This window comes from Pelophylax lessonae (assembly GCF_965119305.1).
Source record: "Pelophylax lessonae genome assembly, chromosome: 4".
Taxonomy (NCBI): Eukaryota; Metazoa; Chordata; class Amphibia; order Anura; family Ranidae; genus Pelophylax; species Pelophylax lessonae.
The window spans coordinates 475,940,855-475,955,734 of record NC_138771.1 but is presented as its reverse complement, the minus strand read 5'-3'; the positions used below and the strand labels follow the sequence as shown (position 1 = coordinate 475,955,734).

The 14,880-nt window shown below is 44.0% G+C and overlaps 1 protein-coding gene across 1 annotated transcript in view; it reads right to left on the bottom strand.

Annotated features, from left to right (window-relative positions):
- Positions 1-728: 728 nt before the first annotated feature.
- LOC309554417 (solute carrier family 45 member 3-like) overlaps positions 729-14,880 on the bottom strand; it is a 54,772-nt gene continuing 40,620 nt past the window's right edge. Inside the window, exons 3-5 of the mRNA XM_082256111.1 lie at positions 13,761-14,585; positions 4,288-4,553; positions 729-1,657 (exon numbers count right to left, since the gene is read on the bottom strand). Coding sequence (XP_082112237.1) covers positions 1,193-1,657; positions 4,288-4,553; positions 13,761-14,585 — 1,556 coding nt within the window. The 3' untranslated portion in view covers positions 729-1,192. The remainder of the gene's footprint in view (positions 1,658-4,287; positions 4,554-13,760; positions 14,586-14,880) is intronic.

Below are 14,880 nucleotides of genomic sequence, written 5' to 3'. Positions count from 1 at the left end.
GCCACTGGCTGCAACTCCCCCTCTCCCATTCCCCAAATACCTGTATCGATCCAGCGCTATGCCCGTCTGCAGTTCTTCTCCCCTCTCTTTCTCCTTTTACAGGAGGAACGGGCAGCAGGGGGAGCCAATGGCTCCTGCTGCTGTTAATAAATTAGTCAAATCCTATCAGCAGAGAGCATGGGGCAGGGCCGAGATGGGCCTGCAAGTCCGTCCCCATAGCAAGTGGCTTGCTCGGGGGCAGGCACAGAAGAGGAGGAGCCAAGATTGCTGGGGGGAGGGGTACACGGCAGCTCTAAAGAACAGCATTGCACAGAGCAGGGTACAGAGTATACCATGTTATAAATAAACCTGTCTCCTACAGACAATGGGTGTCAACATTTTCTGAAAGAGACAATAATAAGAAAGCTACCAAGAAGGCAAAGAAAAGCTGCCTTAATATGCACAGATGACAGGTACTCTTGAACTGTACATATTGAGAATTATGCATGGTTCTTTCCCTTTATACTTCATACAATACTCCACATCAAGCCCAACTTTATTTATTTTTTTTAAAAAAGGTCTCTCTAAATGTGAAAAAACAAACTCGGGCTACAGATCTTTCCTCTTTTCTAGAGCTGTCCTCCACAGTAAAAAAGCTTTGTGTCACCAGATGTCCTGTTTTCCGGATTGAATGACGCCCAGCATTATTAACATGGAAGACTGAGGACATCCAGTGAATGCATGGGGTAATGGTGCCCTGCACTCACATCCATTGATGCAGAGATCGTGGCGCTCTTTGCGTCACTGAGGAAAGCCTAGTGCTTGGTAAAGATTCAAAGAGAAAAAGAGTCTATTAAGTATTAAAAAGAAAAAGATTCCAGTTTGGGGGGCTGGGGATGGGCATTTGGGTAATTAGGGGCCGAAGGATGAGTCCAGAAATGGGCTTTACATATAGTAGATGAGAAAACCAATACTGATGTGAAAAGTAGGTTATCTCATAGCAACCAGATTACAGTTCCCTAAAATTAAGGGAAAAATATTTTTGGTTGCTAAAAGTTTACTGAAACTTTGTACATCACCACTGCACCGCTTGTGGTGGCCTGGTTGGAGTAACTGGCCAGACTGAAAATTACAGAGAAACTTCAGTTATTGTAAACGCGAACATTGTAAACAAAAAGGTACTGGACGCCTCACCTGCCCTGCTACAATCGGGCTATGTCCGCACGTCTTTTTGGTCAAAAACAATGCGGTTTGCCAGATAAATGGAGAAAACACCAAAAATGACTGATGAGGCAATGTAGACAGTGACATTTTCCATCAGCTGTACCAACATCCCCATGAAGAGGGATGGAAAGACCTGAGAAAGAAGGAATGCGCTGTCAAGTGTGGCAAAATCCAGGCCAATGCCACGTTTGGTGTAAACATCTTTACAAGTGTCATCCGTGCCATCTGGACTCTGGTTATTATTGTTTTTTGGGCAGTGATGGCGCTCCTGGGAATGGACGTAGATCTCTAGTTCTTGAGAAATGTAGCTGTCATCTTTATTGTGTCCTTGCTCTTTGTGCTTATAAGTACCATTCTGGTGACTGTACGGCAAGTTGGGTGAAAAGCAGACCGCTTCTTTGGTAAGGATATTTCCACTGCGGGTGTGTGGCACTTCGGGTCTTGGCATAAAAACCTATGGAGAAGTAAAGTTATATTTGAAATACATAGTAAAGGAAATACATCACTTTATATCACTGTGGTTATATGAAATAACTATACAAATGTAACCACTTGACCCATTTGACCATAATGCCTTTGTCAGGAACGCTTCTGGTGCAGGCATTATGCCAACACGTATGGAGAGGGGACATCACGCACACACATAGTACGCTGAGGAGGTCTGCTATCTATTGGTTTGTTGAAGACTATAATAATCTCATTCGTTCATCTCTGTTGATCCGGCGGCTACCTAGCAGCCATATTATGATGCTTGTGAAAAGTTTGGTTCTGCCATGTCCTTCCTAATTGGTGGCTATACATATTGGTTATTACTCTTACCAACAGAAAGTTGTGACAGATTGCCAGAAGTGTCCTCAATCTATCTGAAGTGTCCTCAATCTGATTGGGCAAATTCAATCTAGGATATATGAGCAGAGACTGACCTCTGTTTTTGGTGGTCATAACAGTTGGTGTGTGTGTGTTCCCATTGGGTGGTGATGCACACGGTGATCTGCGAAGAAGTTTCAAAGTCTGGCACTTTACATGGGGATATGCTGATGGACATTAAACATGTTTATAATAAGAATATACTTTTTTTAAATAATTTTGACTGCAATTAATCCAATGAAGTGCTGCTCTGTATGCTTATATTTGATATAGTAACAAACATGCATAGTTTTAAAAATGTACTTGTATAAAAGGTTAGTAATCAGAAGGTACTAAAGCCAATGGATCAAGCTCCCTTTAAAAAGTTTTATCCAAGCCCTGAACGGGGAGAAAGATCTCTCCGGTCACATGACCAGAAAACAATTTCTGAAAGCTAAATTTAATGGGCGATTTGGAGAAGTGGTGGGAAGACAATGCAATAGAGCAGCACGAAATGCCAGCAGAATGCTTGGATGTATAGGGAGAGGTATAAGCAGTAGAAAGAGAGAAGTGCTTATGCCGCTGTACAGAACACTGGTGAGACCTAACTTGGAGTATTGTGCGCAGTACTGGAGGCCATATCTCCAGAAGGATATAGATACTCTAGAGAGAGTTCAGAGAAGAGCTACTAAACTAGTACATGGATTGCAGGAAAAAACTTACCAGGAAAGGTTAAAAGGACCTTAACATGTATAGCTTGGAAGAAAGAAGAGACAGAGGGGATATGATAGAAACTTTTAAATACATAAAGGGAATCAACTTGGTAAAGGAGGAGAGCATATTTAAAAGAAGAAAAACTACCACAAGAGGACACAGTTTTAAATTAGAGAGGCAAAGGTTTAAAAGTAATATGAGGAAGTATTACTGTACTGAGAGAGTAGTGGATGCATGGAATAACCTTCCTGCAGAAGTGGTAGCTGCAAATACAGTGAAGGAGTTTAGGCATGCATGGGATAGGCATAAGGCTATCCTTCATATAAGATAGGGCCAGGGACTATTCATAGGATTCAGATATATTGGGCAGACTAGATGGGCCAAATGGTCCTTATCTGCCGACACATTCTATGTTTCTAAGTGAATGTTCTTTACACCTAAAACCTTTTTTATATACTGTGTATAAAATTAGGGATCGACCCATATATATCGAGGGCCCATATGCACTTTCCCCGATATATCGGAATCAGCCCCGGAGGTTACCGATATTTTGGGAAAGTGCTTGTACCGGAGTAATGCCTGCAGATAGAGGCATAACCCCGGTACCGGCGCCCATAGCCGACGGTCGGCTGTCTTGTAATGACAACCGATGCAGGAGGGGACTTCCCCCCTAACCCACCGCCTTCCGCGGCTCGCCCGGGTCTCCCGTCCCACCGAAAAAGGCTGCGTTTGACAACTGTGCGCTTCCAACCTTGTTTGGGGAGGGTGCTTTCCTGTTGCAGCATAACTGTGCCCGCACGTATAAAGCCAGCTCCATCAATAAACGGTTTGATAAATTTGGTGTAGAGCCCTGACCACTAACCAACCAAATATCTTTGGGATGAATATGCCAACTGCAAACTAGATCTTCTCATACGTACCTGACCACACAATTGCTCTTTTGACTAAATGGACACAAATTCCCAGACCAATATTTTCTGGAAAGCTTTCCCAGAAGAGTAGAGGCTGTCAAAGCTGCAAACTGAATGCCCAAGGTCTTGAATGATATGTCCAATAGGCTCAAATAGGTGTGAAGGTGACATTCCACAAACCTTTGGCCATATAGTGTAGATACTAAAAGGTTTACAATTCAATAATAGCAGTATTTTGGTAAAAGTCCTGAAGTGCCAATGCAGTAGAGTACTGAAAAATGTAGTAAACTTTATAAATTGCAGGGACACCTAATGACTATGGGAAATCCAGGGAGGTTCGGTAGGCAGATTCTGTGACTGATCGTGTGACATGAGATACTGTGAATATCCAGTGTATGATCTTTCTATGAAAGTTCTCACAATCAATCTGCCATACTGTGGCTCTGACCTTGTACAGCTCCCTACCTGTAAAGGAAAGAGCCATAAGTATTTCAATACAGCATGAGGACTCCACCAGAGTTGATATTGTTTGAAGGGAGAGGACTTGAGAAGAATTATAAAAATTACTTTATACTCATTAAAATCTTATTGAAGTTCCCCTTTTAATACTTACATCTTTTTCCTTGTGATAGAGACATATTAAAGTGTACGGAAGTGTCTGGAGTGTAGCATAGGCAAATCCAGTCAGCGAAGACATTATGGTGACGATGACAATATTTTGGGACAGGCAGATGACCAGGGCGGAGGAGGTGAAGGTGATCATGCTGGACAGGTAGACTTGCCGTGACCCAAAATGTTTGGCCAGTTTGTTGATGATCATGGAGAAGAAGGTCGCGGTTGCGCACTGGAGGAAAAGTCCGAGACTTCCCATACGGATTCCTAAAAGAGAGCAATGTATCATTTTAAACTTAAAGGGACACAGTATTCTTGGTCTAGACTTGTTTTATTACATCACTAAAATGCCTCGTTATCTCCCCCACAAACACACACAGTCGCTGTGTAAATGCAGTAGTTTCAGATGCTGACGCAGAGTTTATAAACACATTTAGATCTTGGAAAGAAAGATACAAAGTAAGATTGTTACTTTTGTATCTATTCTTTTTCCTCTCATCTGTGGATCAAAGGGATGAGCCTTGATCTGCAGATGAAGTGAAAATAATTATTTTTTAATAAAATCTGTTTTAGTTTATCTTAATCGGCCCTAATTAACTCTTTCATCCCCTTAACTATTATACTTTTGTTAATTTCTATTTTTCTAATCATTAAATGTTGAAACATTTTTTTTTCTTTGTTTTGTTGGTTTCATTTTCTTTTTTTTTTTTTTTAATAAAACACAAAACACCTTGAAAAAATATATCGTTTTTGTCTAATTTTAAATGGGAAAAATTAAAAAATAAAATAAAATTCATTTTTTATCTACAGTAACAATTTTTTACACTAAACTTTTTTTTCTGGATTTCATAAAAAATAAAATTATTTTTGCAGGATATTATCACCAAAAAATAGTCTTTTTTTTTTTTTAAAGGAACAAAAGAAGAAGATATAAATTTGTTATCTAGTGTAATAAAAAGTTTTTGCCAAATAAACAGGCCCATGGTAGAAATGTAAAAATTGCTCTAGTCCACATAGGTGTAGAAGTGTAAGTGATGAAGTGGGTAATTAAATGCTGTTCTTACGTTAAGGAAAAATGGGATTTTTGACTTACCGTAAAATTCATTTCTCTGATGTTCATTGACGGACACAGCTCCTGATCTTCAGAACCATTGGGTTATACTGCACCCTATAGGAGTAGAGCACTAGGCAGAAAAAAAAAGTCTGGCTACGCCCATGGGCAGTCCCAGGGGGTACACTCCCTCTCTCTCTCCTATAGGTACCCAGGTTGGTTACAAGCAGTGTCAGAAGAAATACAACTTCACAGAGGGATGGGTGCTGTGTCCATCAATGAGAAATGGATTTTACGGTAAGTCAAAAATCCCATTTTCTCTTTCATTCATTGACGGACACAGCTCCTGATCTTCATAACTATTGGGACGTCCCAAAGCAGTGTTAAACATAGCAACAAATTCCCAAGGCTAAACCGTAGCCAATCAGGCAACAGGAGCTCAACCAAAACAACTGGAGCCCACCTGAAAAAAAAAAAAAAAAAAAATACACCCTCAAAAGAGGATCAGGTCCTCTAAACAGCAGCCTGCAAATCCTTGCAAAAAGAAGCCGCAGATGCTAACACATCCACTTTATAGAACTTTGTACAAGTGTGCACCGACGACCAGGTGGCCGCCTTGCAAACCTGTATCACTGACGCCTGATGACGGAAGGCCCAGGAGCCACTAAGTGCCAGAGTAGAGTGCACCTTGACAGGGAAAGGAAGAACCTTACCCCTGATTGAACAGGCCTGAATCACCGTCTGTCTGATCCATCTGGAAATGGTCTCAGAGGAAGCGGACAAACCTTTCTGAGGCCCATCCTTGAGCACAAATAGTGAGTCTGACTTCCTAAAAGACTCCGTAGCTGCCAAGTACACCCTAATTGCCCGGACCACGTCCAAGGCATCCAGGGCAATTTTCTTTAGATGTTTTGGCCTGGGACACAGGGAAGGCAACACAAAGTCTTCATTCAAATAAAATCAGAAACAATCTTTGGAAGGAACGACGTACAGGGGCGAAGAACCACCTTATCTCTGTGAACCACCAAGTAAGGTGGACAGGATAACACCGCCAATTCCGACACCCTGCGCGCAGAGGTAAAAGCCACCAAAATGGCCACCTTCTGGGACAGTGTAAGCAGGGGATTTCCCAAAGATTCTCAAAAAGAGATTTCTGGAGGACAGAGCACCAAATTGAGGTCCCATGGCGGCAACAGAGACCACACTGGAGGTTGTCAAGTGCCTAACAGGGAGTATGTGGCCAAAAGGCCATTGAAAGAAGACCGCTAAGGTCGACACCTGACCCTTGATAGTACTCAAGGCCAGTTTCTGCTCAACTCCCCTGTTAAATGAAGGTCAAGATCCTAGCCACCGAACAAGAGCGAGGATGAACCCCAAGAGACTCACACCACGCAATGTACGTCTTCCACGTGCTACAGTAGATCTCCCTAGAAGTAGGATTCTTAGCTTTTAACAGCGTTGGAAACACAAACTGACGACTGTAAAGCAGGACAGAAGATTGGTCCTTGGGACAGCAGATCCTCCATGAGAGGAAGCTTCTAAGGAAGGTCAGCAACCAGCCGCACCAGATCAACGTACCAAGCAAGGCGAGGCCAGCCTGGGGCCACTAAGATGAATCCCTTTTGCCTCGACCTTGCGTAGAAGTCTTGGTATAAGCTTGAGAGGAGGGAAAGGCAAAAATCAGTCGATACTGACCCCACGGACCACCAGCGCGTCTGAGGCATCCGCCAGAGGATCCCGTGACCGAGCCACAAACCTCTGCACCTTTCTGTTGAGCTGGGAAGCCCAAAAGATCCACTGGAGACAGAACTGATGAAACCCCTCCGGATGAAGGGACCACGCCCCTTGGTCCAACGCCTGCCGACTGGGGTAATCCGCCTGCCAGTTTTCCACCCCATGAATGTCGATGGCGGAGAGGGCTGGAACGAAACCTTAGAATGCTGGCTACACCAGAGCCACCAGGACACTTCTTGTGCCCATCTGGTGACTAACATAAGCCACGGCCATGGCATTGTCAGATTGTATACGTACTGGACATCCCTGAAGATGATCGGTCCAATGTTCCAGGCACAGTCTGATCGCTCGGAGTTCCAAGACATTGATCAGTAAGTCTGGACTCTTCCAGTGTCCAGATCCCCTGAGCAGAATATTTGCCAAAGACGCCTCCAAAACCGGACAGGCTGGCATCTGTGGTGACCACTGTCCAATACAAGTGGAGGAACCAGAGACTGCGGATTCTTGTCCCATTTGGCCAGAATCTCCCTTGCAGAGACAATCGTATGGAACTGTGCAAATGGAACCGCCTTGAAGGTAGACACCATCAAGCCCAGCACGCACACGCAAGTCCGAAGGGATGACCATCTGTTGGACTGCAGGAGATGAATTGCAGCCTGTAGTTTCTGAAGTTTGTCCAGAGGAAGGAGCACTCTGGCTAAGGCAGAGTCCAGAGTCAGACTCGGATAGTTCAACTTGTGAACAGAACCAGAGCAGACTGCAGAAATGTGAGAATTCAGCCAAACTGTGTCAAGCTGCTATGGTGATTTCCAGGTTTTCTACCAGAGCTGTAGGAGACTCGGCTCGCAGAAGGACGAAGTCCACGTAGCCAAGTACTGCGATCCCCATTGGCATAACAACGCAAGCACCGGGACCAACACTTTTGTGAAGACCCGAGAAGCGAGACCAAAAGGTAACGCCCCAAACTGATAATGCTCCTCTCCCACGGCAAAGCGGAGAAAGAGCTGGAGACTGACACATATTGGAATGTGAAGGAAAGCGTCCTTGATGTTGTTGAAGGCAAGAAAATCCCCCTGATGCAGGGAAGCCACCACCGTGCGAACGGACTCCATTCTGAACTTCAGCACCTGCACAAAGCAGTTTAGTGCCTTGAGATCCAGAATTGGACACACCTGCCTTCCTTCCCGGAGACTGTAAACAGGTTTGAGTAAAACCCCTGAAAAGGTCCTGAAGTTGGAACCGGGACTCTCACCTGTAAAGAAAAGGTCTTGGACCACACCAAAAAGAGCCTGTAAGTGGACAGGGGGACAGTCGCAGGTAGGAAGGAAGAACCTTAACGGAGGGTAAGAATGAAACTCGAACTTGTAGCCGGACCGAATGACCTAGCGTACCCACCTGTTCTCAAACCACAGGTCCGGGAACCAGCGAAGACACACCCCCCCTCCCCTCACCCCACCCCAAATACGGGTAGGAGCGCACCTTCCTGCTGAAAGGGCCTCGTCTGTGGGTCTGGAGAAGCCCGCACTTGACTTGCCAGACCAAGTTGGAGTGGATCCTCCAAAAGGAGGACCCGAAGGGCTCCGATCCCTTGGCAGTCGACCCTGAGGGATGAAACCACTTCCTATGAGCCGAGCAGAAGGGCCCATGTCTACAACGAGGGTCCCTACCCTCAGTAGCCTGCCGAAGAAAGATACTCTTGCCCCCTGCGAGACCCTTAATGAGGTCTTCCAGGGTAGCACCAAACAGGCAATCTCCTCGATCAGTCAAGGCCTTGTTAGAAGTCTGGTCTGCAGACCAGCATTTGAGCCAAAAGACACACCAAAGGACCACTGCCGAAACAGAGAGCCGGGTCACTAGGGGAGCCGCATCCAAAGGAGGCATCACAGATAAACTGCGGCCCCTGGACCAGCTGGTCCGCCAGCTCAGCAAAAGGCAGGGGGGGAGCTACTCCCCCTCCAGGTCATGGCATAAAAGCTTAGCCCATTCAGTCAGAGTCTGCGACACCAGGGCAATGGTGAATATCAGCCTCAGTGCTGAACCAGCCACTGTGTACAAATTGGGGGCCACAGCCTCCTCCTTCCTGTCAGCCGGGTCCTTAAAGGTAGGGGACTCTTCAACCAAAATCATGGTTGCCTTGTTTAATCTGGAACCTGGAGAGTCCACCACCGGTGGAAAAGTCCACTTCTTAAGAAGGGGTATTGCCTAGCAACTTGCTTAGGGACCCCAAGGGAATGCTTTGGTTGTCCCGACTCTTCAATGACAATTTTGTCAAAATAGGAAGGGAAAGGAACTCCTTTGCTGCTCTGGATGGCTTGTGAGTGCCAAAAGGGAACCTGAGCCTCCGTCCCAGCTGCGTCCTCCACCTTAAAGTCTCAAGCACAGATACAATCAGTGACTAGGCAGAAAAAAAAAACTGAGTACATATAGCAGAGAGAGGGAGTATACCCCCCCGGGACTGCCCATAGGCGTAGCCAGACTTTTTTTCTGCCTAGTTTCCTACTCGTGTAGGGGGGCAGTAAAACTCAATGGTTATGAAGATCAGGAGCTGTGTCCGTCAATGAACGAAAGAGAAAACCCGACAGTCTGGTTGTACATAAGTCGATCGATAGACCAAATTGTGTACAACCAGCCTGCCCATACATAGATTGAAATTCGACCGGTCCCTGTTGAACCAGACAAATTTCGATCCATGTATGGCCAGCTTTAGATGTGTATTTATCTCATAAAATGAAATGTGTGGAAGCACACAATGTTTGCACAGCTCATTCCTCGCCCAGATTCACCTCTTTGTTCTCACTTTAAGACAGCTGTAAAACCAAACAAACCACCATCCCATTTACATAGTTGGAGCTGATTTGAGGAGATGCATCTCTTAGGAACTCAACTCCCACACGAGACAAGGCTCATGTCTCTTCAGCCAGTAAACTATGTCCTGCTATTTAAGACATAGGGTACACAGTGCAAAGATGCAGAATCCCTTGAATTCACAAAAATGATTTACTTGCTGCCCAGGGGGTGGAGTTAGTGTCAAAGGGGTAGGAGGTAAAGGTACTGCGGTCACATGTGGCATGCTACTGACCACACCCTTCCAAGAATAATAATACGCACAGTTCATCTGAAAATCTGAAGCTGGAAATTGGGATGGCAAAGGTAAAACTGGCTGTGCAATGTTAGGGTGAAGGTTTGCTTTAAGTATAATTTAACAAGAAGGTACTCATCATCTGTTTATGACCAAAAGTTCACCCGCTAGGGACAATACCACCTGTAGCCTACTGTCCTGAGAAAGAAGGCAGTGGTAATCCAAAATCTTACAGTTGTCACCAAAAAAAAAAAAAAAAAAAAAAGGAGGTGAGGGAAGTTCTTCCAATTGGGACAATTGCCTTCTTGCAAATCTTTTTTGCGTTCGACCAGTGGGCTGAACAGAAAAAAAAAAAAAAAAAATAATAATCTTGTTCCCGCCATCAACACACTCAATGTGGATGGGGGAATTCTCCCCCTGTGCTATTGTGATCAGTGTTGCCGGCTATAGCTGGTGGCACTGGCTGCATTTTGATCCATGTATGGCCGCCTTAGGGGAGGAGTTCCTTTCTCTTGGACAGGAAGTAAAAGGGCAATCTCCCTAAGGGAACTGTCTGAAATTCACTCAGTTGGAGTGGCCCTGTCCGCAACCTCCCAGCTGACATCCATTAACAAAAAAAAAAAAAAAAAAAATCAAAGAAGAAGGGCAGAAAATGGTCAGCCAAAAAGCACCTGCATCCAATCAGATGCAGGCACTGCTCAGGTCTTTCAACAGGTGTTGGGACCAGCTGTCAAAATACATTAGCCACAGTGGGAGATTTGTCCATCCTCATTGTGTATTGTGGATGGAGGAATCGGTTTGATTTTCAGCCCACAGGCAAGACAAAAAAAAAAAAAATGTATGTAATGGCCGGCTTTACTTTTCCAAAACTGAAGTTTTCCGGAGGAGTTAATTTTTACCATAATAAATCCTGATTTACACTTTAAGAATCTATACCTATTAGATACATTTGTGACTTTCTATCCATCTTTGGTTTTGAATAAATAATTTCATTCAAACTTCTATAGTATATTTGGTGCCTGTACAATCTTATCTATTTAATAATAGACCACCCATACAAGACCAAAGGACACAGCCTACTCCTCTTTGGCAGACAGGCCACGCCTTGAAATAACACCATCCATAAAGTGGCATTTTATTCAGTAATGGCAGCTAATGTCTGCTGGTATGAAGTGGGTACAGAGTGGCTCATTTAGATTTTATATATAGACTGCATGGAGCTGAGGGATCCTGGGCTTGTCAGCTGTTCCCTCTATATCACATACATATAAATACTTTGTTACTACTGCAGAGAATCTGCTCAGAATTTGGCACAAGGATTGCATCGTAACATCACTGAATTAAAATGTTATGGAACAGACGTCCAGAAATTCCAGCATTTCCACTGACCCATGAGTGGCACTTAAAGGGTCCACTTCAAACTCAGATTTCAGTTTTTGGCAGATGCTGGAGAGTTAAACAACATGACAGTTTCCTATATCTCTGTGAGATTCTATTGGAGAGAGCTCCGCATTACATTTTGCATACCTGCAAAATGAGGTAGGGTCACCAATACAAGGGTCACAGGCAGTACTCCCATACCAGATCCAGGCCCCATTGGGTTAGCAGGGGTCTGGTGGTCACCCTGTTGTTGCCGAGTCTCTACTCTGCGCTGCCCCCTCTGATGTTATCTTTAGGCCGCTCCAACATTTTTTCCACTACAATGTAGGCTGCAAGGTGGGTAAGTGGAGGTCCTACACCCACATGGATTCCCCACACTTTTATAGTCCTGGCAAAGGAACAAGCCCCCATCCACTATCCCCTTTAAAGAGTGTGTGTGTATAATATATATATATATATATATATATATATATATATATATATATATAAAAAACCAATTATATAAACAAATGCCATTTTGAAAGAAATGTTACTCTTCATGTCCTTCTGCAGTCTCTTTCTCCTCCCAACTCCATCCTATGGGGTGACAACACTCTGCCCCATCTCCCAATTTTGCTCATGTCACCCTATCACACAGGTTCCTAATAAAGACTAGGTGTGGCATTATGCAGGCAGGCATGGTCTACTGTGATCAAGAAACCCATCTTAAAAATGGTTTACAGCTATCGCTGGAGAGTGTGTAAAGAAGTTAAGGCAATCAGCAGAATTGCAATGCAATAAAGGATGGGAATTTTTTTTTTTTTTTTAAACATTGTGACAGATTGACCACTTTAACCACTTAAGCCCTGGATGATTTTACCCCCTTCCTGACCAGGGCCTATTATGCGATTCGGCACTGCGTGATTTTAACGGACCCAAAATGAACCCAAAATTGACGTCCTTTTTTTCCCACAAACAGAGCTTTCTTTTGGTGGTATTTGATCATCTGAGCGATTTTTTGATCATGCGCTATAAACAAAAAAAAGAGCGACAATTTTGCAAAAATAACAATATTTTTCACGTTTTTTATATGAAATTCCCCCCCAAAAAATGTAAAAATCTAAATTTTTTAACATTTTAGGCCAATTTTTTTTTACCATATGTTTGGTAAAAAAAAAAAAAAAAAAAAACACAAAAAAAAAAAAAAAAAAAAAAAAAAAAAATCGCAAAAAGCGTATTTTGATTGGCTTGCGCAAAAGTTATTGCATTTACTAACTAAGGGAGAAATAGTCATTTCTATTGTTTTTTTTTTAAACGAGTATTGGCGGCGATCTGCGTTTTTTTTTTTTGCGGGACTGCGACATTGCGGCGGACAGATCGGACCCTTGACTGACATTTTTGACACTTTTGGGGGTACCAGTGACATTACTACAGTAATCAGTGCTATACATATGCACTGTTACTGTAAAAATGACACTGGCAGGGAAGGGGTTAACTTTATTTGAGAGGGAGGGGTTAAGTGTGTCCCTAGGGGCGTGATTCTAACTGTGATTGGATGTGGCTGTGTGTTTAACAGCAGAGATCTACGCTCCTAGATAGCAGGACCGAGTGATCTGTGCTTTTACACAAGGGAGAATGACAGGCGGCTTTGTTTACATTAGCCGCCTGCCTTTCTCCCACTGTACCGGAGGATCGCGAGTGAGTGGCGGACATCGGGTCCGCCGCTCACTCGCGCGGGGGGGGGTCCGTGAGCGGCTGACAGACGCCGTATATAGTCGGGCGGCAGTCGGCAAGTGGTTAAAGTAGAACTATAGGCAAATCATTTTTGTTTCATTTTGGATAGAGCAAAGGAGGGTTATAACTCAGATATTTTTTTTCCCACCTGTGTCCCTCTCAAACCGGAAGTGGAAGGAAGTGAGAGGAAATCCTTGTAAATTAAGGGAATTCTTTGGGGACCCCCAGGTCACCAGAACTAGTGTCCCCCATTACTTTTCTGGGGACAACCCAAAATTTGGGATTTTCTTTTACTTTCAATGATAATAGTAAACAGGACAAATAGGGAGGGTGAATCTCCTTGACGGGGCACAGAAAGCAATAAAACTGACAGGTGTTCCAATCCATCTCCACATTATCCAAAACTAAAAAAAAAAAAAAAAAAAAGTTTTGCCCGTATTTAAACTTTAAATTTCAATTGCTATGCTGCCAGTTTTATTTAGGGAGTTTAGCAGAGTGTGTGATCAGACGTCATTACCTTCATCGTAGCGGATTCTCGATTCCGTTCCTGGTGCTGCACTTGGAATCCCTTTATATAACCCCTCTCCAACAAAGTCTGTATAGAAGAGCATGAAAGACATGACCGCCATCCAGCTACACAGCTGGGCAGCACACAACTGTTTCATGACAGCAGGGATACGACAGTAACTATGATAGATCCTGGGGGTGACGGACCAGCAGAGACTCAACAGGCATAGGACTGGGTTGCATTTCCAGGATCGCAGCTTCCATTTTGGTATACAACATCCTCTGCTGAAGGACTTCGATGTGACGGAGGGTTTGAGGTCCAGGGTTGGCTGGCGCCTATGGCTAAGTTCCTCCACAGTCTTCATAGTGACAAGGACACTTACAATAAATATTAGCATTAACAATAAAAACAGGCACTCGTCTTTCCCGCCGAGGTAACGAGACATGTATGTGTAATTCCAGTTGACAGAGGTCAGCAGATAGCCAATACAGCCGCCAATGCTGATCATGAAGGAGAACATGGCGAAGGCTTGGCCACAGTCTTCGTCATCATGATACAAGTCAGACAAAAGAGCCTCCAGCGGTGTAAAGCAGACTTGAACGCAGCAGTCTAATAATCCCACCCCGAAAATTAGGAAGAAAATATGGACGCGGCTTCCACCGTAGAAAAAGTAGGATGCCAAGGAGTCAGCATGTGGAATGATGAAGAGTGAAAGGAGTACACCAAGGGACAATATCCAGATGAATGGACGTCTTCTGCCATAGTTGCTTTGGCAGTTATCGCTAGCCGATCCAATAAGGGGTACAAGGATTAAACCAAGGACGGGGCCAATACCTGCCAAAGACAAAAAGAGTAAATAAAGGGTCCTTATGACAAGGTAAAAGGTTTGAAATTGTTAAAAAAAAATGCTATAGAGAGATTCTGCTGTAAGTTACCTTACAATTGAAATGGTAAAAAAAAAAAAAAACAGTCCAGCAGGTGGTAACTTCAATCTTTACTCTTGTGACCGACGGTCACTGCTCCCCACTCCAAGCTGACCGAGAACTGAGAGATCAGTGGTCATGTGATCATTCAGTTCTTGGGCTTACAGCCAAATGTGGGACTAATGCTGCAGCATAGAGATATGTTT